The sequence below is a fragment of the Xenopus tropicalis genome, chromosome 10, assembly GCF_000004195.4.
Source record: "Xenopus tropicalis strain Nigerian chromosome 10, UCB_Xtro_10.0, whole genome shotgun sequence".
NCBI classification, from domain to species: Eukaryota; Metazoa; Chordata; class Amphibia; order Anura; family Pipidae; genus Xenopus; species Xenopus tropicalis.
Genome location: NC_030686.2, coordinates 48,254,574 through 48,280,715, shown reverse-complemented (window position 1 = coordinate 48,280,715; position 26,142 = coordinate 48,254,574). Strand labels below are relative to the sequence as shown.

Genomic DNA, 26,142 nt, shown 5'->3' with positions numbered 1-26,142 from the left:
CCTATGTGCCATAGTTTATGGTATCTCTCTGTACAGGCTATGAGCAAACTTAGGGGGCTGTTCCTGCTGAATTGTGCTTAGTACAGGGGAATCCCTATGTGCCATAGTTTATGGTATCTCTCTGTAGAGGCTATGAGCAAACTTAGGGGGCTGTTCCTGCTGGATTGTGCTTGAATTATGTAAAAGCAAATGCTGGGATCTGGGCAATTCCTCGAATCCATTTAATTGTGCTTGGACCTGCACTTACTGCAGAAAGGAAGATGTTGGGTGGATAAGGCAGTGCCCAAGGGGAAATATCCCTATTGCTGACACCACCTGTTGGCTGCTCCGTGCCAGAATCATTTGGCTTCTAATCTACATCATCACCCGTTTGTCTTGTTGGTTTATTTATGGGTCTCGTTGCTTGTGGGACACGCCTGTTGGGGACAGTTCTGCTGAGGGATGGATGGGAGAACCCGAGGGTGCACCTGCCCCACGCCGTATATAACCACCCTCCTCCCTCTGATTGGATCTGCAGGGAGCAGAATGCTTCTAATTTGAGCCTGGGAACAGAGATGTTATCACTGCGCCGTCAGCAGATCTGAAATCTACAATAAAGATCTGATTACATGTCGGCCACACCCTAATTACACGGAACATGGGAGCAAAGCACGGGCTGCTCTGATTCATAGAGTTTTACCTTTCATATATAAAAGGTTTTCTGATCCCTTGGGGCTGTGAAACTCTCAGTGATGCAATCGGAGGGATTAATCGCTGGGAGCCAATCAGGAGGAATGTAAACATTATGGTGAGTCCTCTGAGCTGATACGTATGGTGTGCCCAGTAGGCTCCAGAGATGAAACAGAACGTGGTGTGTCTTCTGCTAACCATGCCATGCCCAGTAGGCTCCAAAGATAGGAGAGAGGGTGGAATATCTTCTGCTAACCATGCCATGCCCAGTAGGCTCCAGAGATGAAACAGAACGTGGTGTGTCTTCTGCTAACCATGCCATGCCCAGTAGGCTCCAGACATAGGAGAGAGGATGGAATATCTTCTGCTAACCATGCCATGCCCAGTAGGCTCTAGAGATAGGAGAGAGGGTGGAATATCTTCTGCTAACCATGCCCAGTAGGCTCCAAAGATAGGAGAGAGGGTGGGTTATCTTCAGCTAACCATGCCATGCCCAGTAGGCTCCAGAGATAGGAGAGAGGGTGGAATATCTTCTGCTAACCATGTCATGCCCAGTAGGCTCCAGAGATAGGAGAGAGGGTGTAATATCTTCTGCTAACCATGCCATGCCCAGTAGGCTCCAGAGATAGGAGAGAGGATGGAATATCTTCTGCTAACCATGCCATGCCCAGTAGGCTCCAGAGATAGGAGAGAGGATGGAATATCTTCTGCTAACCATGCCATGCCCAGTAGGCTCCAAAGATAGGAGAGAGGGTGGAATATCTTCTGCTAACCATGCCATGCCCAGTAGGCTCCAGAGATGAAACAGAACATGGTGTGTCTTCTGCTAACCATGCCATGCCCAGTAGGCTCCAGAGATAGGAGAGAGGGTGGAATATCTTCAGCTAACCATGCCATGCCCAGTAGGCTCGAGAGATAGGAGAGAGGGTGGAATATCTTCTGCTAACCATGCCATGCCCAGTAGGCTCCAGAGATAGGAGAGAGGGTGGAATATCTTCTGCTAACCATGCCCAGTAGGCTCCAGAGATAGGAGAGAGGGTGGAATATCTTCAGCTAACCATGCCATGCCCAGTAGGCTCCAAAGATAGGAGAGAGGGTGGAATATCTTCTGCTAACCATGCCATGCCCAGTAGGCTCGAGAGATAGGAGAGAGGGTGTAATATCTTCTGCTAACCATGCCATGCCCAGTAGGCTCCAGAGATAGGAGAGAGGATGGAATATCTTCTGCTAACCATGCCATGCCCAGTAGGCTCCAAAGATAGGAGAGAGGGTGGAATATCTTCTGCTAACCATGCCATGCCCAGTAGGCTCCAGAGATGAAACAGAACATGGTGTGTCTTCTGCTAACCATGCCATGCCCAGTAGGCTCCAGAGATAGGAGAGAGGGTGGAATATCTTCAGCTAACCATGCCATGCCCAGTAGGCTCGAGAGATAGGAGAGAGGGTGGAATATCTTCTGCTAACCATGCCATGCCCAGTAGGCTCCAGAGATAGGAGAGAGGGTGGAATATCTTCTGCTAACCATGCCCAGTAGGCTCCAGAGATAGGAGAGAGGGTGGAATATCTTCAGCTAACCATGCCATGCCCAGTAGGCTCCAAAGATAGGAGAGAGGGTGGAATATCTTCTGCTAACCATGCCATGCCCAGTAGACTCCAGAGATAGGAGAGAGGGTGGAATATCTTCTGCTAACCATGCCATGCCCAGTAGGCTCTAGAGATAGGAGAGAGGGTGGAATATCTTCTGCTAACCATGCCATTCCCAGTAGCCTCCAAAGATAAAATAGAGGGTGGAATATCTTCTGCTAACCATGCCATGCCCAGTAAATTCCATAGCTGAAAGAGCCAGCCATGCTGTGCCAGAGGACTCCATAGCTGAAAGAGACGTTGGGCTATCTTCATTCAGCCATGTTTTGTACAGTAGACTCCATTGTTAAAAGAGAAGATGGTGTATCTTATAACTTAGCACGGGGTGCATAGGTGGCACCATAGTCAAGTAGGCAGATCGCCCAAACATTGTGGTGGGGAATGGATTTACCAGTTGGGCCAACAGGCTGCACTGGCAGGTACTTTCCGGATAGCCCAGTATATAGTACAAACAAAGCCACCATGCAGACCACTTGTGATTGGTAGCCATTACTGCAGTGCTCAAGTGGTCCTCATGATGGCTTTATTCCTTTTATATATGGGGCTACATGGAAGTTACCTCCCAGTGTAGCCTCCTGGGGAAACTGGCAACCAACTACACCGGGAGCAAAACACGTCCACCTACATTATACACTGCAAGCTCCTTTTCTGCCATTATTTGAAACTTTGGGGCACTTTTTTTGAATTCAGCCTAATTGTTTAGCCTTTAGCCAAAGGCGGCTGGTTCAGTGGCCACATTGGAACTGGGGACGTATTTTGTGCTAAATTCAGGTTTGTGTTGTCGGTTTAGGCTATTTGATGGTCTCAGTGTGTGTATTTACCCCTTGTTCAGTGTAGGAGATGCCTCAGCAACATCCGGCCAGTTATCTGATAGGAGTCGGCTTACGCCCTCGGGGCCCTATTTCTGCCCTACAAAAGCCCAGTTTGTAAATATTTATCCGCTGATACAGCAGCAAAGTGCAACTCGGAACTTATTCTATAGGGCGGTGCCGATGGCTTATTCTATAGGGCGGTGCCGATGGCTTATTCTATAGGGCGGTGCCGATGGCTTATTCTATAGGGCGGTGCCGATGGCTTATTCTATAGGGCGGTGCCGATGGCTTGTTCTATAGGGCGGTGCCGATGGCTTATTCTATAGGGCGGTGCCGATGGCTTATTCTGTAGGGCGGTGCCGATGGCTTATTCTGTAGGGCGGTGCCGATGGCTTATTCTATAGGGCGGTGCCGATGGCTTATTCTATAGGGCGGTGCCGATGGCTTATTCTATAGGGCGGTGCCAATGGCTTATTCTATAGGGCAGTGCCGATGGCTTATTCTATAGGGCGGTGCCGATGGCTTATTCTATAGGGCGGTGCCGATGGCTTATTCTATAGGGCAGTGCCAATGCCTAGGGGGCAATACATGTTGGAGACAGATTTCTCTGTAGTGATGGGAAGAGGTTCCTTTCCTATAAGGGCAGCAGATAGTAATGAGCGAGTGACTGGGGGGATAAAGATGAAGGCCACTATAGCAATAAAGGGTGTATTATCGTTACAATTGGGAGAGTCACTGACAGTTAATATAAATAATGCCCTGAAATGCTCTCACGGCCCATGTTATCTCTGTGTATGTGCTACAGGGAAAGAATGGGCTGTTCCTGCAGGATTAGGCTCAGTACAGGGTGGAGATATCTAGACTTAATTGCTGGCTTTTCTCTTCGGTTTTATTCCAGCCCGGGATCTAAGTGCAGTGTCCCAGTAGGCGCAGCCTGGATAGAATCGCTGGGTTTGGTCTGTGCCTGGGGGCCAAATATGGCGGAAGGGTAATTTATAGCCTGGGGTGCCTCTGGCAGTGAGGATTGCTGGCTGATAGAGCGCTGCTCCAGCTGGTCTGTGTCCTCCTCCCTCGGAATGGCCTGTCGGGCGAAGCCGTTAGATAACAGGGATCTGCTTTCCCTGCAATTATTTGTCTCTTCCTTTGTCTCTCTCCCTCTAACGCCAAATAAACCACTGAGGGCCCCTGGGTGCTGCTCAGCACCGAAACCACTTCCTGCGCAGACTGTGATGATTGGCGACTGGACATACCCTGTACTCTATAGTAGGTGCCTTATTGGCTTCCAACGGGACGTCGCTTATGTCTCTGACCTAATTTGGCCCTCAAGGGCCTTAAATTGACTCCTTTGAACTCCTCCTATGCTGATGGTTAGATCTCCTTTCCTCCCCACCCCCAATGAATCACTCATTCCCCCTCTCTTGGTAGGGAATCCCATAACCTGACTGCCCTTACAGTAAGGAACCCCTTCCTATGCTGATGGTGAGATCCCCTTTCCTCCCCACCCCCAATGTATCACTCATTCCCCCTCTCTGGGTAGGGAATCCCATAACCTGACTGCCCTTACAGTAAGGAACCCCTTCCTATGCTGATGATGAGATCTCCTTTCCTCCCCACCCCCAATGTATCACTCATTCCCCCTCTCTGGGTAGGGAACCCCATAACCTGACTGCCCTTACAGTAAGGAACCCCTTCCTATGCTGATGGTGAGATCTCCTTTCCTCCCCACCCCCAATGTATCACTCATTCCCCCTCTCTGGGTAGGGAATCCCATAACCTGACTGCCCTTACAGTAAGGAACCCCTTCCTATGCTGATGGTGAGATCCCCTTTCCTCCCCACCCCCAATGAATCACTCATTCCCCCTCTCTTGGTAGGGAACCCCATAACCTGACTGCCCTTACAGTAAGGAACCCCTTCCTATGCTGATGGTGAGATCCCCTTTCCTCCCCACCCCCAATGAATCACTCATTCCCCCTCTCTGGGTAGGGAATCCCATAACCCGACTGCCCTTACAGTAAGGAACCCCTTCCTATGCTGATGGTGAGATCCCCTTTCCTCCCCACCAGCAATGTATCACTCATTCCCCCTCTCTGGGTAGGGAACCCCATAACCTGACTGCCCTTACAGTAAGGAACCCCTCCCTATGCTGATGGTGAGATCTCCTTTCCTCCCCACCCCCAATGAATCACTCATTCCCCCTCTCTTGGTAGGGAATCCCATAACCTGACTGCCCTTACAGTAAGGAGCCCCTTCCTATGCTGATGGTGAGATCTCCTTTCCTCCCCACCCCCAATGTATCACTCATTCCCCCTCTCTTGGTAGGGAACCCCATAACCTGACTGCCCTTACAGTAAGGAACCCCTTCCTATGCTGATGGTGAGATCTCCTTTCCTCCCCACCCCCAATGTATCACTCATTCCCCCTCTCTTGGTAGGGAACCCCATAACCTGACTGCCCTTACAGTAAGGAGCCCCTTCCTATGCTGATGGTGCGATCCCCTTTCCTCCCCACCCCCAATGTATCACTCATTCCCCCTCTCTTGGTAGGGAATCCCATAACCCGACTGCCCTTACAGTAAGGAACCCCTTCCTATGCTGATGGTGAGATCTCCTTTCCTCCCCACCCCCAATGTATCACTCATTCCCCCTCTCTTGGTAGGGAACCCCATAACCCGACTGCCCTTACAGTAAGGAACCCCTTCCTATGCTGATGGTGAGATCTCCTTTCCTCCCCACCCCCAATGTATCACTCATTCCCCCTCTCTTGGTAGGGAATCCCATAACCTGACTGCCCTTACAGTAAGGAACCCCTTCCTATGCTGATGGTGAGATCCCCTTTCCTCCCCACCAGCAATGTATCACTCATTCCCCCTCTCTTGGTAGGGAACCCCGTTACCTGCCCTTTTGGATTTATGTTACTGATGCACCATAGGGTGTGCGGCTGTGGTGGTTGCGCCTCAGTGTTGCGCCGTTGCACGGGGGCCTGTTTGCGGTAGAGATAAGTTGCAGAGGGGTTAACGCGTCTCCCTTGGAGTTCTTACTTGTGGTTGCAACATCACCTGATCAGTGAGCGGCAGTCTGCACTATATCATCTATCAGGGAGCATATTCCCATTTTGGCCGGGGCCCCACATAAAGCTTTCGAGTCTCTCGCCATTTGTTGGCAGCATTTACAGACTTTATATCCTCTGTGTTAAAGTAAATATGCCGTTCATTCTGTTGAGCAACTCGCCACATTCAGCCTGAGAGCGACGCACAGTTTTGCTTTATTTTCCTTTTATTTATTCAGCTCTTAAAGGATAATCAGACCTCAAGCACATTTTGGCACAAAGAACGGGACACACTGAGATGCCAAACGGACTAAATATGTCTGATCTTGTATGCATCCCTGCTTGGGAGACATTTTCCTTTGCACCTATCATTTCCTGTTATCCCAATGGCCTGGAAACGAAACGAAAGGAGATCTCACCATCAGCATAGGATGGGGTTCCTTACTGTAAGGGCAGTCAGGTTATGGGATTCCCTACCAAGAGAGGGGGAATGAGTGATACATTGGGGGGGGGGGAGGAAAGGGGATCTCACCATCAGCATAGGATGGGGTTCCTTACTGTAAGGGCAGTCAGGTTATGGGATTCCCTACCAAGAGAAGGGGAATGAGTGATACATTGGGGGTGGGGAGGAAAGGGGATCTCACCATCAGCATAGGAAGGGGTTCCTTACTGTAAGGGCAGTCAGGTTATGGGATTCCCTACCAAGAGAGGGGGAATGAGTGATACATTGGGGGTGGGGAGGAAAGGGGATCTCACCATCAGCATAGGAAGGGGTTCCTTACTGTAAGGGCAGTCAGGTTATGGGATTCCCTACCAAGAGAAGGGGAATGAGTGATACATTGGGGGTGGGGAGGAAAGGGGATCTCACCATCAGCATAGGAAGGGGTTCCTTACTGTAAGGGCAGTCAGGTTATGGGGTTCCGTAACAAGAGAGGGGGAATGAGTGATTCATTGGGGGTGGGGAGGAAAGGGGATCTCACCATCAGCATTGGAAGGGGTTCCTTACTGTAAGGACAGTCAGGTTATGGGGTTCCCTACCAAGAGAGGGGGAATGAGTGATACATTGGGGGTGGGGAGGAAAGGAGATCTCACCATCAGCATAGGAAGGGGTTCCTTACTATAAGGGCAGTCAGGTTATGGGGTTCCCTACCCAGAGAGGGGGAATGAGTGATACATTGGGGGTGGGGAGGAAAGGAGATCTCACAATCAGCATAGGAAGGGGTTCCTTACTGTAAGGGCAGTCAGGTTATGGGATGTACCAAGGCGCTGCATGGGGCAGTGTTTCTGGGCAGTCAGTATGTACGCACCCTGCCGTTGTACAGCGCTATGGAATATGGGATATATATGACAGTGTTACAGCTGCCAGGCTTGGGCTCCTGGGGGACACTGGGAGTAGCAGATAAACAAGAGCTGTAAGTTGCGGGTTTGGGATCTCTCCCCGGGGGGTTATAGCCAAGAAGCTCATTTACTGAAATCCAGCGCTTTATAGATTTCAAATACGTGTCGGGCTGTGCGCGTAGCTTCTGGGGTCCCTTAGTGGCCCCTCCTCCAGCGCAGCCCAGGGATGCCGGTGTTGGGGTAACCAGGGTGTGGGGGTCCTATTCCTCCGGCCTTAGTCTCCAAAGCGGGGACTCGGCAGCACCAGGAGATTGCTTTCAGGCCAACTTCAATTTTCTTATATTGTTGTCTTACCCTTTAAAATAGAAGCCAGCCAATAAGCCGCAGAATAGAGTGTGTTGTCAGCTGGAGACCAATCAGAAGTATGGTTTCCCCTGCCCTAGAGACTTGCTGGGCCTCATTAGGGCACAGTGGGATTTAGGGTGCAGGGGAGTAGCTGGAGTGTTGGCACCATAGCGCCCCCAATTGCACACACTGGCAATAGCCTGAGAGTGCTGGCGCAAGTCACTCGTACGTCTCCCATGGGACCTGTCACTCAGCCCCCCACCCCCCCCCCCCGACTGCCCGCGCTCTGCGCTCACAATCCAACCTGAAAATCCAGACAGACCGGCCCGGCTGGTTTTTGGGAAAGGAGATTCCGTGGGGGGCACACAAGTCTAGACTTGGATGTATCCTAATTGGCACAAACACGCCTGTCAGTCAGCGCCAGGCCGGCATCACCGGAGCCCCGCCCACTCCTTGTGCCGCCAAACTGGGAAACTTGCACTTCCGAAATGTCTCTATAGTTACAGCGATAGGGAACTGCGAGTTGCACCCACTCCTGTGGGGGTCACTGGGTGCTCTCCCTATTACTGAGGGCCCTCCCACTGGCATTATTAGTACAGGTATGGGACCCATTATCCATAATATTTGGGACCTGGTGGTTTCTAGATAAGGGATCTTTCCGTGATTTGGATCTCCATACCTTAAGTTTACTAAAAGATCAATAAAACATTAAATAAACCCAATAGGGCTGTTCTGCCCCAATAAGGGGTAATTATATCTTAGTTGGGATCAAGTACAGGTACTGTTTTATTATTACAGAGAAAAGGGAATCATTTAACCATTAAATAAACCCAATAGGGCTGTTCTGCCCCCAATAAGGGGTAATTATATCTTAGTTGGGATCAAGTACAGGTACTGTTTTATTATTACAGAGAAAAGGGAATCATTTAACCATGAAATAAACCCAATAGGGCTGTTCTGCCCCAATAAGGGGTAATTATATCTTAGTTGGGATCAAGTACAGGTACTGTTTTATTATTACAGAGAAAAGGGAATCATTTAACCATGAAATAAACCCAATAGGGCTGTTCTGCCCCAATAAGGGGTAATTATATCTTAGTTGGGATCAAGTACAGGTACTGTTTTATTATTACAGAGAAAAGGGAATCATTTAACCATTAAATAAACCCAATAGGGCTGTTCTGCCCCAATAAGGGGTAATTATATCTTAGTTGGGATCAAGTACAGGTACTGTTTTATTATTACAGAGAAAAGGGAATCATTTAACCATTAAATAAACCCAATAGGGCTGTTTTGCCCCAATAAGGGGTAATTATATCTTAGTTGGGATCAAGTACAGGTACTGTTTTATTATTACAGAGAAAAGGGAATCATTTAACCATGAAATAAACCCAATAGGGCTGTTCTGCCCCAATAAGGGGTAATTATATCTTAGTTGGGATCAAGTACAGGTACTGTTTTATTATTACAGAGAAAAGGGAATCATTTAACCATTAAATAAACCCAATAGGGCTGTTCTGCCCCAATAAGGGGTAATTATATCTTAGTTGGGATCAAGTACAGGTACTGTTTTATTATTACAGAGAAAAGGGAATCATTTAACCATTAAATAAACCCAATAGGGCTGTTCTGCCCCAATAAGGGGTAATTATATCTTAGTTGGGATCAAGTACAGGTACTGTTTTATTATTATAGAGAAAAAGGAAATCATCTTTAAAAATTTGAATTATTTGCTTATAATGGAGTCTATGGGAGATGGCCTTCCTGTAATTCGGAACTTCCTTGATAATGGGGTTTCCGGACAACGGATCCCATACCTGTACCTTTCTGTTCATTCAGTAATAGGGCAAAGCTAGGAAGGCCCCCGGCAATTCCCCCAATACCCCAGGATTTAGCCACCATCTCAGCCATAATACTGACTCGGCCCCCCCAGACTGAGTTGGCAGTTTATTGGCCCATGTATGGGGGGCTCCTCTGGTTCTGCCCAGTCAATATGTGGCTAATAATCAGGCAGCTGTCTATGGACAATCCTGTTCCCCTTCAGTGGGCCATTGCAGTTCTCACCCCAACGGGTCACCAGGGGCCATCAACCTAGTGGCCAAATCGGGCACATTTAACCATTTGTTGCTTGAACCTGTGAGTTAAGACCAAGTAGCAAGTGAATAGGGCCAAAACAATCCAATCAAGGCCCTTGGATGATGTGCCCACCTTACCGAATCGGGCAGAGGCGCCATGTATGGGCAGTAAGTGGGAGTATTATTAGTATTAGTGACCTAAAGCTCTGAGTAACTTCCTGGCTCTTTAAATTAACCCTTTGCTGCCCCTGCCTTGCCCAGAGACTTGCCAATGATCCTTCCATTTGATTAATAAGCCCCAAATATTTACAGAGCCGTTATCTGTTGGTGTTTAGGGGCTTTATTGACTGTGGCCAAGTACAATACGTTAAACCAACAGCAGAGCTGGGGCCCCGGGGGTCAGGGCAGGTCCTTATCAGGGGGCCCCGGGGGTCAGGGCAGGTCCTTATCAGGGGGGCTCCGGGGGTCAGGTCCTTATCAGGGGGGCTCCGGGGGTCAGGGCCCGTGTGACTCTTTCACCTCTGGGCCGCCCTGGGTGACCCTTGTCTCTTTGACTTGCCTGATAAGGGATCATGGGGGGCTCAGTGCATGATGGATGCACACAATGTAGGTTTATACCGCTCCTATTAGATTCCATGTGACTTCTTCACCCCTTCAGCAGGGCATGATGGGAGTTGTAGTTTAACTACTGTCACATTTGGTTTCCTGTACTCCTACCCACAGCAACTGTATTGTGGGGGGCAATAGGGCAGCTGCCGTTATTTACACCCCCCCAAATTCATCTCTGATGCCAATATTCCGCCCCGGGGCGCTGTCTCTGGCAGGGAAAGGGTTCACACTCCCAGTTGCACCCACCTCCCCTAATGCAATTAGACTGGGAAGTGCGGAGGAGGCAAACGGCCCGTGATTCATCTTTCTCCAGCCCCCAAATCCTGTTGCTCCCACCCCCAGCAACGGCTCTGCATGGGAACCCAGAGGAAAAATGGGGGGCCACCTATCCCTGCCCAGCCCCCCTTCACCTGGAACATGTCCCACAATCCTCTTTGGCCCGGGATCAGTTGGTTGTGTCAGCGCTAGAAACTTGAGGAGCTGAGAGCAGCAAAGCCTGAGAACTTGCCCTACGCCCCAGTTATATGGAGGCTTTTATTATGGTCACAGAAATGGCGCTGATAGGGTCCCCGGGCCCCCCTATAACGACACAACCAGAACTCACTCAGCTTGGCCCAAACTCAAGTGCTGGGGATACAGTAACACATTTATTGCCTAATGGCACCCCAGCTGGCACCCAAATCACCATTGGGCAGTGCCCCATTCAGCTAAATGGCATACGGCACGGGCCAGGTGACTAGGCCATTAGCCATATTGGGTGAGTAAGATGACGTGAGTGGTACAGTATGCCCCCCCCCATACTCATTACTACCCCTTATCTTCTCCCTCCAACACTGTAACCAGAAGGACCCCTCTGTCGACACATCCAGCCCCCCCATACGTCTGGCTCCTCTCCTTCTCTGGGGGCTGATTATTCACAATCAATAGCGTAATCCCAACCTCATGACCGCACTCTCATTGGGTCGGTTCTGCTCAGGTTTTGGGCAGTGAAGCCCATATGGAATTGTTTTATTGGGATGGGGGGGGGGTCAGTAGGTCATTTAAGGACTTTTTATTAGTCCTAGATTTCATAATCTATATAATATAGAGTGATGAAACAAGCATGAGTGATGTCACAATAGGACCTGTGTATAAATGCCTGCCCCTATTGGTTGTTGGGTCAGGTGATCTCATTCTTCTCACGTGTATTCCCTGACATCAGACCCCATGACATTCCCACAGCTCCGCCCCACAGCAGACCTGATAAATCAGTGGATTAGTGTGAGCTCTTCTGCCGAGTTAGAGGCTGTACAAGTCCCAGCAGGATGTGATGCGGCTCCGGCCGAACATTAATCTGAGAGAGGGAGCCCAATGCGCGGGATTTCACTGCATGTGAAGAAGTGACAGCAGCCGATAATTGATGTCTGGCAAAGCCTGAGAGTGAGTGGCCCCAGCGAGACACGTCCCGTCTTGTCATTCTGACTAATGAGTTTCTCATGTTATCAGCTTGTGTGGCTGGTTTGGGGAGTCTGCAGTAACCCATACTCACCCGCCTTCTGCACAGTGCATTAACCATTACATACAGAGACTGCAGTGGGCCCTACAGAGCCACAGGCGTGGGCAAAGTGGAGACAGTAGGGCGAGATGGAGACAGTAGGGCGAGATGGAGACAGTAGGACAAGATGGAGACAGTAGGGCAAGATGGAGACAGTAGGGCAAGATGGAGACAGTAGGGCAAGATGGAGACAGTAGGACAAGATGGAGACAACAGGGCAAGATGGAGACAATAGGGCAAGATGGAGACGGAAGGGCAAGATGGAGACAGTAGGGCGAGATGGAGACAGTAGGGCAAGATGGAGACAGTAGGGCAAGATGGAGACAACAGGGCGAGATGGAGACAACAGGGCGAGATGGAGACAACAGGGCGAGATGGAGACAACAGGGCGAGATGGAGACAATAGGGCGAGATGGAGACAGTAGGGCAAGATGGGGACAGTAGGCCAAGATGGAGACAACAGGGCAAGATGGAGACGGTAGGGCAAGATGGGGACGGTAGGGCAAGATGGGGACGGTAAGGCAAGATGGGGACGGTAGGGCAAGATGGGGACGGTAGCGCAAGATGGGGACGGTAAGGCAAGATGGGGACGGTAGGGCAAGATGGGGACGGTAGGGCAAGATGGGGACGGTAAGGCAAGATGGGGACGGTAGGGCAAGATGGAGACGGTAGGGCAAGATGGAGACGGTAGGGCAAGATGGAGACGGTAGGGCAAGATGGAGACAGTAGGCCAAGATGGAGACAACAGGGCAAGATGGAGACAACAGGGCAAGATGGGGACGGTAGGGCAAGATGGGGACGGTAGGGCAAGATGGGGACGGTAGGGCAAGATGGGGACGGTAGGGCAAGATGGAGACGGTAGGGTGAGATGCAAGTATGTTGATGGGAAATTAAGATGGAATCAGTAGGGCAAGATGGTGATGGTTGTACGAGAGTGGAGAGCAGTGGAAATGTTGGCAGTAGGGCAGTAGTGGCACAGTATGGCCGGTGCGAGTAGGACTTGTATGAGTTGGGCCGGTGCGAGTAGGACTTGTATGAGTTGGGCCGGTGCGAGTAGGACTTGTATGAGTTGGGCCGGTGCGAGTAGGGCAGAGACAGCAGTGTGGCAGCTCCAGCACAGCACACATTGCAGAATAACCCAAGGACATATTTTTACTGACTATCACCAGAAAATCTAATTGGGATGCACTTTCCCTTTAAAGTGACAGCCTAGCCTGCTGGTGGAGCTGGGAGTAGGTTGGACGGAGCTGAGGAGGGTGCGGGGAGTCTCAGCGGCGGCAGCTCCGTATGTTACATGTGTAAACAGATGTGTCGGCTGCGTGTGACAGGCACTAATCCCTGCCCGTGGAACTGGCCCATTCCCAGTCTGTGAGAACCTTTCCCACCTCCAAACGTAGGACATTCCTGCTCCCCCCAAATGGGTTGGGGGCCCCCTCGATCCTCTTGGGCTTGGTGGGAGGCCACATGTCATGTAGTTCTGTCGGGGGGGGGGGGGGGGTTGAAATGATTGTTCCATGTTGGCTGCATCTTGTGGGAAAGTTCATTATTGCATGTCGCTTTCACCCTAATCTACAAGTTCCCTACATAAAGGTGGAGTCGGGGGCCGTAGCTGTGGGACAGTGGGGGTAGCAAGGCAAGGTGGAGTCGGGGGCCGTAGCTGTGGGACAGTGGGGGTAGCAAGGCAAGGTGGAGTCGGGGCCGTAGCTGTGGGACAGTGGGGTAGCAAGGCAAGGTGGAGTCGGGGGCCGTAGCTGTGGGACAGTGGGGTAGCAAGGCAAGGTGGAGTCGGGGCCGTAGCTGTGGGACAGTGTGGGTAGCAAGGCAAGGTGGAGTCGGGGGCCGTAGCTGTGGGACAGTGGGGGTAGCAGGCAAGGTGGAGTCGGGGGCCGTAGCTGTGGGACAGTGGGGGTAGCAAGGCAAGGTGGAGTCGGGGGCCGTAGCTGTGGGACAGTGGGGGTAGCAAGGCAAGGTGGAGTCGGGGGCCGTAGCTATGGGACAGTGGGGGTAGCAAGGCAAGGTGGAGTCGGGGGCCGTAGCTGTGGGACAGTGTGGGTAGCAAGCAAGGTGGAGTCGGGGCCGTAGCTATGGGACAGTGGGGGGTAGCAAGGCATGGTGGAGTCGAGGCTGTAGCTGTGGGACAGTGTGGGTAGCAAGGCAAGGTGGAGTCGGGGCTGTAGCTGTGGGACAGTGTGGGGTAGCAGGCAAGGTGGAGTCGGGGCTGTAGCTGTGGGACAGTGGGGGTAGCAAGGCAAGGTGGAGTCGGGGGCCGTAGCTGTGGGACAGTGGGGGTAGCAAGGCAAGGTGGAGTCGGGGCCGTAGCTATGGGACAGTGGGGGTAGCAAGGCAAGGTGGAGTCGGGGCTGTAGCTGTGGGACAGTGTGGGTAGCAAGGCAAGGTGGAGTCGGGGCTGTAGCTGTGGGACAGTGTGGGTAGCAAGGCAAGGTGGAGTCGGGGGCTGTAGCTGTGGGACAGTGGGGGTAGCAAGGCAAGGTGGAGTCGGGGGCTGTAGCTGTGGGACAGTGTGGGTAGCAAGGCAAGGTGGAGTCGGGGGCTGTAGCTGTGGGACAGTGTGGGTAGCAAGGCAAGGTGGAGTCGGGGGCTGTAGCTGTGGGACAGTGGGGGTAGCAAGGCAAGGTGGAGTCGGGGCCGTAGCTGTGGGACAGTGGGGGTAGCAAGGCAAGGTGGAGTCGGGGGCTGTAGCTGTGGGACAGTGGGGGTAGCAAGGCAAGGTGGAGTCGGGGGCTGTAGCTGTGGGACAGTGGGGGTAGCAAGGCAAGGTGGAGTTGGGGGCTGTAGCTGTGGGACAGTGTGGGTAGCAAGGCAAGGTGGAGTCGGGGGCATTATCAGGTATTTATACATGGGAAATAAAATGGGCTTAGTTCCCCTTTAAAAGAGCAGAATGTGGTGCACTGGAGGGACATGCCGGGAGTCCCGTGTACCAATGGGCCGATATTCCCACACATGCACAGGGGCAGTTAAGCACAGGGGCAGTTAAGCACGGGGGCAGTTAAGCACAGGGGCAGTTAAGCACGGGGGCAGCCTCACTACCTGCGCTGTAACCCCCGGATACTCTGCTTTCCTTCTGCTCTGCGGCACAACATGTTGGCTAAACACAGCGGGGGCCATTCCTGTACTGACACCTGCCCCACGGCGGATACAGAGCCGGTGTTTAGCGCTGATTAAAGGCAATATAAACCCAAACTAGAATCAGCTCTGAGCATCTTCCCCCCCCCCCACCGCATTCCTTATTTCAACTGGGACTTGTAATTCCTACTGAAAGCAGTATCTCTTTCTGCACCACTGGTTCTGACTCTTGAAACAATGATGGAGACATCAGCCCTGCGTACCTCTCCATAGGTGTGTCGGCCGTCTTCAGAAGTCGGAAGCAGCAGTGCAGAGAGTAGAAAGGGGCAATGGTGCCTCCCAGCCCTGCCGGAAATAAGGCCTTGCAACTCCCAGTCCCTCTCTGGCTCTGAGCTGTCACTCCCAACTGTCACTCCCAGTATAGAGGGCTCCTGACTGCCATGTTTAATGTGTCCCTTCCCCCTGCAGGTCTTCACCTCCCATGGACCCACCGTTATCATGCCCACGTGGTTCTGCTCCAGGGAATGGTTCTGCCACGTTGGCCAGTTTGTGGAGGATGGCAAGGTAAGGGTGCGGGGGCAAATAATCCCATAAAACCACCCCAGAGAGATGCACATACAGATGTGGAGGATGGCAAGGTAAGGGTGCGGGGGCAAATAATCCCATAAAACCACCCCAGAGAGATGCACATACAGATTAGGAGGAGGGCAAGGTAAGGGTGCGGGGGCAAATAATCCCATAAAACCACCCCAGAGAGATGCACATACAGATGTGGAGGATGGCAGGGTAAGGGTGCGGGGGCAAATAATCCCATAAAACCACCCCAGAGAGATGCACATACAGATTAGGAGGAGGGCAAGGTAAGGGTGCGGGGCAAATAATCCCATAAAACCACCCCAGAGAGATGCACATACAGATGTGGAGGATGGCAGGGTAAGGGTGCGGGGGCAAATAATCCCATAAAACCACCCCAGAGAGATGCACATACAGATTAGGAGGAGGGCAAGGTAAGGGCGCAGGGGCAAATAATCCCATAAAACCACCTCAGAGAGATGCACATACAGATGTGGAGGATGGCAGGGTAAGGGTGCAGGGGCAAATAATCCCATAAAACCACCTCAGAGAGATGCACATACAGATGTGGAGGATGGCAGGGTAAGGGCGCGGGGGCAAATAATCCCATAAAACCACCTCCGAGAGATGCACATACAGATGTGGAGGAGGGCAGGGTAAGGGCGCGGGGGCAAATAATCCCATAAAACCACCTCAGAGAGATGCACATACAGATGTGGAGGAGGGCAGGGTAAGGGTGCGGGGGCAAATAATCCCATAAAACCACCTCAGAGAGATGCACATACAGATGTGGAGGAGGGCAGGGTAAGGGCGCGGGGGCAAATAATCCCATAAAACCACCTCCGAGAGATGCACATACAGATGTGGAGGATGGCAGGGTAAGGGTGCGGGGGCAAATAATCCCATAAAATCACCTCAGAGAGATGCACATACAGATGTGGAGGAGGGCAGGGTAAGGGTGCGGGGGCAAATAATCCCATAAAACCACCTCCGAGAGATGCACATACAGATGTGGAGGATGGCAGGGTAAGGGTGCGGGGGCAAATAATCCCATAAAACCACCTCAGAGAGATGCACATACAGATGTGGAGGATGGCAGGGTAAGGGTGCGGGGGCAAATAATCCCATAAAATCACCTCAGGGAGATGCAGTTGGCACATACAGAACTTTCCCTTTTGGCAGGGCAGGGGTTCCACCTACTGGGGGACATGGGGAAGTGCAACCCCCGTATAAAGAACATGGCGGCGGCATTTCCCGGTGAGACACACAAACTGGCAATGCCCATGGCTTCCCTGCTGGGATTATGGAATGATTGGGAATGATTGGACGATTAGCCATGGGGCGCGGTGCTTACAGATATCTATATAAGGAGATGCTGGGAGCCGCTCGCTGCTGCTTATCACTCCCCAAGAGGAACATTTCACACACTGTCCCCTCTGCTGAGCGTTCCTCTCGCCCCATAGCGATGAGAACAGGCTGTCACTGTGCCAATATCAACCGCGTCCGTCCCAGCCGGCTGTGAGCCAGCACCGAGGGGTCGCTGTGCCGAGGGGTCGCTGTGCCGAGAGAGGACAGCCTGTCAGTGTATAGTAAGGCTCTCAGGCCCTGTGTGTAGTGGGGTCATTGGCCAAACGGGCGACTTAGCGCCTACAGTACTACAGCAGCCAACGCTGTGTGGGTGCCGGGGGTTCCCCAAGGGATTCCATGTTTCTGCACCACTGCCTACTAATCCCCCCTTCACCCCGTGAGCTGACACTCTAGCAAAATGCTATTGGAACGGGTGCCCTTACCAGTGGCACAGGAACTGGGGGCACAAGATGCCATTCAAGGCTACATGCTGTGGCCACCAACGTTCCTTCCCCTCAGGGGCACTGGGAGTCGAGGAGACTATTGTGCTTTGGCACAGGGAAAGGGGCACGTAATTAAAAGTTGCAACAAAGCAAAAAATCCCCCCCCCCTCCAGCTGTGCATCTGCCCCCTGTTTAGCAGCACCCACAGGGGACAGATATTTGCTCCCAGTTGGGTGCCTGCTGACCAATTGCACTCCAGTAGAAAACCAGGGAGGGTGGCTAAGCCGACAGGGGGCACAAGGGCACCCCAATTGTCTCAGAAATTGGCTCATCTCTGTCTCCTGCTTTTAGGGATCCCCGGAGGACCTGCTGTTTTTCTATGAGCACCTACGGAAAGGAGGCGGAGTATATAGAGTGGATAGGTGCCTCCTGTTGTACCGCTACCATGAGCACGCCGCAACGCACTCTGTGTCCGAGTAAGTACCCCTGCCCGAGTAAGTACCCCCTGCCCGAGTAAGTACCCCCTGCCCCGATGGCTGGCACCGGGCACTGAATTCAGCCTCAATGCAAGTTATGTGAGATTTGCTAATGCTCCTTGCCCAGTGCTTGTGCCAGAATGGGGGCCACCAAGGCCTTTCCCTGTAGGAACTGATATCTGATACGCCCCCTGGTGCCAGACTGCAGCATAGCACAACCCTCCCAACAACTGCAATATGGCACGTGTGCTTTATAACAGAGCATTCTGTCACAGTGGCATCTGATCCCCCCCATTGTAAGCAGCAGTCCTGCCCTGCTTTATGGCTGAGATTCTAGCTATCTGTATAAAGAAGCATTCTGTCACAGTGGCACAGATCCTATCTGATCCCCTCATTGTTAGCAGCAGTCCTGCCCTGCTTTATGGCTGAGATTCTAGGCGTATCTGTATAACAGAGCATTCTGTCACAGTGGCACAGAGTCCTATCTGATCCCCCACTATGTAAGCAAGCAGTCCTGCCCCTGCTTTATGGCTTAGTATTCTAAGGCTATACTGTAGTAGACAGAAGGCATTCATGTCACAGGTGGCAGCAGATTCCTATCTGATCCCCCCCCCCCATTGGTAAGCATCGCAGTCCTGCCCGTGCTTTATTGGCTTGAGAATTCTAGCTATCTGTATAAACAGAGCATTCCTGTCACAGTGGTCACAAGAATCCTATCTGATCCCCCCCCCCATTGGTAAAGGCATCAGTCCTGCCCTGCTTTATGGGCTGAGAATTCTTACGACTATCTGTTATAACAGAGCATGTCTGTCACAGTGGCACAGATCCATCTGATCCCCCCATGTGTAAGCAGCAGTCCTGCCCTGCTTTATGGCTGAGATTCTAGCTATCTGTATAACAGAGCATTCTGTCACAGTGGCACAGATCCTATCTGATCCCCATTGTAAGCAGCAGTCCTGCCCTGCTTTATGGCTGAGATTCTAGCTATCTGTATAACAGAGCATTCTGTCACAGTGGCACAGATCCTATCTGATCCCCCCATTGTAAGCAGCAGTCCTGCCCTGCTTTATGGCTGAGATTCTAGCTATCTGTATAACAGAGCATTCTGTCACAGTGGCACAGATCCTATCTGATCCCCCCATTGTAAGCAGCAGTCCTGCCCTGCTTTATGGCTGAGATTCTAGCTATCTGTATAACAGAGCATTCTGTCACAGTGGCACAGATCCTATCTGATCCCCCCCCATTGTAAGCAGCAGTCCTGCCCTGCTTTATGGCTGAGATTCTAGCTATCTGTATAACAGAGCATGCAGAATGACATTATTATATGAGTTTACCAGGGGAGGGGTTATGGGCGGCAGGGAAGGGGTTACTAAGGGCAGATGAAGTTATGCGGTGCTTTATTCAAACTCCCAGCATGTGAATTGCCCCCGGCACCGTTCCCTTTAATATAATTTAGAGAGACAAGACACTGCTGATCGCTCCCATCCATCACGCCTTGTTTCAGTACTGAGCTGTTACACTTACCCCGTAACCCCATTCGGACTCAGGGGCCGATTTGGGGCAAGTAACTTCCTGTCTTTCCCTTACACCAAGTCCCTGGCTCTGCAGGGTATCTGGCACGTGATGTTTTGCAGTCAGTAAATACCGGCATCTCAGCCAACCCAAAAATAGGCATAGGCATTAAAGGGCAAGTGAACCCTTAGCATATTCGGGATACAGAGAATGATATAGTAGCTGTGGCTGTAAAATGAGTCACATTCCATCAAGTTCCATTTAATTTGAGGGAAGCAAGTTTATTATTCTGCCTGCCAGAGGCCTCTGTAGGTGCTCGGCTGTTGTTAAACTACAACTCTCACACACTCTAGGACACACCTGGAACCAACCTCAGTTTGTTGCTTTGGCGCCAACGGGAATCTCACAGCAATAAAGTCAGGTGTCACGATCCCAACCAACCAGTATATTTTTGGCGCGTGTGGGAGGAACAGTTACACCCTGCCCCATGCGCGGGAACTTTCCATGAACGGCCATTGCCCCCGAGGAGCTCTTATTAGCAACAAGGTTGTGACTCACAGCATATTGATAAGCCACACCCACGGTGCAAGGGGGCAGATTAGTGTGAAAATGTATCTGCTGGGGGCTGTTCCTGCTGAATTGTGCTTAGTACAGGGGATCCCTATGTGCCATAGTTTTATGGTATCTCTCTGTACAGGCTATGAGCAAACTTAGGGGGCTGTTCCTGCTGAATTGTGCTTAGTACAGGGGAATCCCTATGTGCCATAGTTTTATGGTATCTCTCTGTACAGGCTATGAGCAAACTTAGGGGGCTGTTCCTGCTGAATTGTGCTTAGTACAGGGGAATCCCTATGTGCCATAGTTTTATGGTATCTCTCTGTACAGGCTATGAGCAAACTTAGGGGGCTGTTCCTGCTGAATTGTGCTTAGTACAGGGGAATCCCTATGTGCCATAGTTTTATGGTATCTCTCTGTACAGGCTATGGGCAAACTTAGGGGGCTGTTCCTGCTGAATTGTGCTTAGTACAGGGGAATCCCTATGTGCCATAGTTTTATGGTATCTCTCTGTACAGGCTATGGGCAAACTTAGGGGGCTGTTCCTGCTGAATTGTGCTTAGTACAGGGGAATCCCTATGTGCCATAGTTTTATGGTATCTCTCTGTACAGGCTATGGGCAAACTTAGGGGGCTGTTCCTGCTGAATTGTGCTTAGTACAGGGGAATCCCTATGTGCCATAGTTTTATGGTATCTCTCTGTACAGGCTATGGGCAAACTTAGGGGGCTGTTCCTGCTGAATTGTGCTTAGTACAGGGGAATCCCTATGCTGGCATAGTTTTATGGTATCTCTCTGTACAGGCTATGAGCAAACTTAGGGGGCTGTTCCTGCTGAATTGTGCTTAGTACAGGGGAATCCCTATGTGCCATAGTTTTATGGTATCTCTCTGTACAGGCTATGGGCAAACTTAGGGGGCTGTTCCTGCTGAATTGTGCTTAGTACAGGGGAATACCTTTGATGTTTTTATATGGAAATACCTGTTGCCCCCAGGGATGGGGTTAATGGCGGGAGTTCAAGGGCACCTCAATACACCATGTTCCAGGCAGTTCCCAGGGAGTGAGAGAGGATTCCCACACTGTACCTGTTGCTGTGAGGCCGTCGCTTGTTACAATGAATCCTACATGTTCCCACTGCACCTGCCCTGGCTCTCGCTCAACTCCCCCCCCCAGATCTAATCACAGGTTCCCTGGGGGGGGGCTCCCTATAATCATTTAATTAAACATCCCGTGCCAATTGGAAGCTCTTCTGTGCAGGAACCTGAGAGCGGTAACATTTACTAGAGCTTGGCACCATCTCAGCCCATTAGTCCCACTGAGTGCGTCATTAGTCAGAGGGGTGCAACTCTACTTTGGTGCTGCAGGGGTTAATAGGTTTGCGTTTGTTTGTATGAGAATTACTGAATCTGCCCCGAGTGATTCCTGATTGGAGCGTTCGTATAACCCCCGGGGGCCTCAGCCGAGAAACCAGCGAAAGTGCCTGCTCAGCTCTCCTATGAGTTATACAGGGAACTCTGAGTATCACTCATGTATTATAAGGGATAATGTACCCCCTACTGTAAATGATAAGGATATTAGCAGTCACTGAGGGGTTCTGTGCCCCCCATATAAAGGCACAAGGCTGCAGGCTGAGTTATACAGGGAACTCTGAGTATCACTCATGTATTATAAGGGATAATGTACCCCCTACTGTAAATGATAAGGATATTAGCAGTCACTGAGGGGTTCTGTGCCCCCCATATAAAGGCACAAGGCTGCAGGCTGAGTTATACAGGGAACTCTGAGTATCACTCATGTATTATAAGGGATAATGTACCCCCTACTGTAAATGATAAGGATATTAGCAGTCACTGAGGGGTTCTGTGCCCCCCATATAAAGGCACAAGGCTGCAGGCTGAGTTATACAGGGAACTCTGAGTATCACTCATGTATTATAAGGGATAATGTACCCCCTACTGTAAATGATAAGGATATTAGCAGTCACTGAGGGGTTCTGTGCCCATATAAAGGCACAAGGCTGCAGGCTGAGTTATACAGGGAACTCTGAGTATCACTCATGTATTATAAGGGATAATGTACCCCCTACTGTAAATGATAAGGATATTAGCAGTCACCCCCACATTATTAAACAGTTTCTGTGATTGGTGTTTGCGCAGGGAGACAATCTGGGGGCACCGGGTGCGGTTCCTTGAGGAGAGGGTCCTCGCTCATTGGCCGTCCTTCACCATCTGGAATGCTGGGAAACAGGGGCGGAAATTGTACCGGAGTTTGACAGAGCGGAATCAGAAGAAGGTTTGTTGGATATTGTGTGTATATATATATATATATCTATTTTTCTTCCATTTTTGTTGAAACTTTAACCCCTTAATTCCCAAGAAGTGTAGAACATAAGGTACCGGCATACTGGCACCATAGATTCTGCATTTCCTGAGTGGGTGCTGCCAAACCTGAGATGGGTGCAATGTGGCCCCGGGGTGCTGATGCCCTCAGACTCCTGGAATCCGACATTCTCTTTATTGTGATTGCGCAGCGGTGCCACCTTCAGGCTGTAGAGGGTACTGCGGGGCAGTGAGACCCAAACAGCTGGAGATCCGCAGGTTAGCGGCTTCTGTAAACTCCTCTCACATAGACTGTAAGCTCTTTGGGGCAGACGTGTGTTTTTCTGCATTCTTAGCATGTTTTTATTGTATATGTTTGCCCCTAAAATGTACCCTGTTTGGGCAGGATTGGCAGATACAGGCTAATTAGGGGCGGAGGGCCAACTGGCCCAATGGCTTTGCTGAAGGTGCTGCTCCTGGGCTGCTATTGTAAGGCCAATGTAAAGCTGCTCCCTCCCGGCCACTTAAGGACAGCGCAGGTATCGGCAGCTCCGCAGGAAACACTCATATAAATATTTATGGTTCTGCCCCCCCCCGGATCACTTTCCCCAGTACAGACCCAGCTTGGCAATTAGCCCCAGAGCCGTGTGTGAGAGCTGCCTGCCAGCTGTTAGGGCCCCACTTCCCAGCAGCGGCGTCTGGATTGTGTATCCCCCAAGCCCAGCGCTGACACCTTCACTGAGACCCCCTGAGTGGGAAGCTTCTTCCGCTCCTGGCGCTCCTCTTGCAACACTATCCCCTGGGAGATAAAGGCCCTGCTGCTTCCCAGGTGTCTGAGTGTGAGTGTGAGTGTTTATACTCCCAGGCATCGCACTGTTTATACTCCGGCCTTGTTAGCCTTGAACTCTGCCTGTCCTGTTTTGGGTCCCACAGGTTTGGGCCGGGGGGGGATTATTATTGTCAAGAGGTGCTGCTGTGAGTCCAACACACAGTGATAGATCTAGTGGCAGGCACGGGTTCCGGTGGGACCTATTGCTCTAGTCCTGAGAGTCTGGATGTGAAATCCTTGCCATAAAGCGAGACAGAGTTGCTGCTGTTTGCCAGAGAGGAAGCAGAGTCAGTCCCACAGCATAAAATACATTTCCCCCACAGACAAAACCTTTCCATGGCTAAATAAAATAATTTCTCCCCTAATCCCCCTTATAGAATGGAATGTGCCCATGGAGTACCCCCAGATGTATTGTGGCATTAGTTCCCCTTTAATCCCGTATCTGTCGGTGATTGTGTGGCCCTTGCTGTGTGCAGTTTGGGTGATTAGGGGGCTTTGCGCTCATCTAACAAGGATTAATGGGGGGGGGGGGTGTTTGTAGCCTTTATTTATTGTCATAACAGAGAGCCGAGCGGGACGGGCAGATGTGAGGGGCTGATGGGGGGGTGTTTGTGTTACTGCTAATGAAATTACACACGGGGGGGCATATGCAAGTAATTAGCCCTCAGCTGCCGGACCACCCACCTACATACACACCAACATACTGACACACACACACATACTGACACACACACACATACACACATACTGACACACACACATACTGGACACACACACAATACACACCATACTGGACACACACACATACAACACATACTGACCACAAACACGACATACACACATACTGACACACACACACAACTGACACACACCACACACGATACTGAACACACACAACATACTGACACCACACACACACACATACTGACACACACACACATACACACATACGGACACAACACACACCATACACACATACTGACACACACCACACATACATACTGACACAACCACCACATACATACTGACACACACACACATACTGACACATACACACATACTGACACACACACACCATACACATACTGACACACACACACACCACACATTACTGATACACACACATACACACTACTGACAACACACACACATGACACACATACACACATACACACATACTGACACATTACACCATACTGACCACACACACACACATACACATGACACACACAACACACATACATACACACACACACAACACACACACACACACACACATACTGACACACACATACTGACACACACACACATACACATACTGACACACACACACACACACATACTGACACACACACACATACACACATACTGACACAACACACACATACATACACACACACACACATACACACACACATACTGACACACACACCACACACACACATACTGACACACACATACACATACTGACACACACACATACACACATACTGACCACACACACACACATACTACACACACACACACACACATACTGACACACACACACATACTGACACACACATACTGACACATACTGACACACACACACACACATACACACACATACTGACCAACACAACACATACTGACACAACACACATACTGACACACACACACAACACACATACTGACACACACACACACATACACACATACTGACACACACACAACATACACAATACTGACACACACACACACACATACACACACACATACTGACACACCACACACACACCATACTGACACACACACACACACACGATACTGACACACACACACATACACCATACTGACACACACACACACCACACAACATACTGAACACACACACACATACACACACATACTGACACACACACACACACATCATACTGACACACACACACAACACAATACACACACACAACATACAACATACTGACACCACACATACCATACATACTACACACACACATACACACATACTGACACACACACACACATACTGAACACACACACACACACATACTGACACTACACACATACTGACACACACACACATACACACATACACACATACACACATACATACACACACACACACATACTGACACACACACACACACACACATACTGACACACACACACATACTACACAACACACATACTGACAACACACACATACACACATACTGACACACATACATACACACACACATACATACTGACACACACATACACATGACACACACACACACATACACACACACACACACACACATACTGACACAACACTACTGACACACACACACATACACACATACACACACACATACACACACACACACACAACATACTGACACACACACACATACTGACACACACACACACACACATTACTGACACACACCACATACTGACACACACACACATACACACATACTGACACACATACACACATACTGACACATACACACATACACACACTGACACACATACACACACATACTGACACACACACACACACACATACTGACACACACACACACATACTGACACACACACACACACATACTGACACACACACACACACACACATACTGACACACACATACTGACCACACACACATACTGACACACACACACACACACACATACTGACACACACACACACATACACACATACTGACACATACACACATACTGACACCACACACACATACACACACATACTGACACACACACACATACTGACACACACACACATACTGACACACACACACACACACACATACTGACACACACACATACACACATACTGACACACACACTACATAGCACACATACTGACCACATACCACACATACTGACACCACACACCACCATACACATACTGACACACCACACACATACT

General features: G+C 50.5%; 1 protein-coding gene across 2 annotated transcripts in view; it reads left to right on the top strand.

Annotated features, from left to right (window-relative positions):
• Positions 1–709: 709 nt before the first annotated feature.
• The window catches only part of b3gntl1 (UDP-GlcNAc:betaGal beta-1,3-N-acetylglucosaminyltransferase like 1), a 35,746-nt gene continuing 10,313 nt past the window's right edge, over positions 710–26,142 (top strand). The window contains exons 1-4 of one of the 2 annotated variants that reach the window (XM_031894289.1): positions 710–787; positions 15,626–15,721; positions 17,872–17,996; positions 22,217–22,352. In XM_031894289.1, coding sequence (XP_031750149.1) covers positions 785–787; positions 15,626–15,721; positions 17,872–17,996; positions 22,217–22,352 — 360 coding nt within the window. In that variant the 5' untranslated portion in view covers positions 710–784. Of the gene's footprint in view, positions 788–13,372; positions 13,467–15,625; positions 15,722–17,871; positions 17,997–22,216; positions 22,353–26,142 lie in introns of those variants that run through there. The other variant, XM_031894290.1, reaches the window with a different exon arrangement.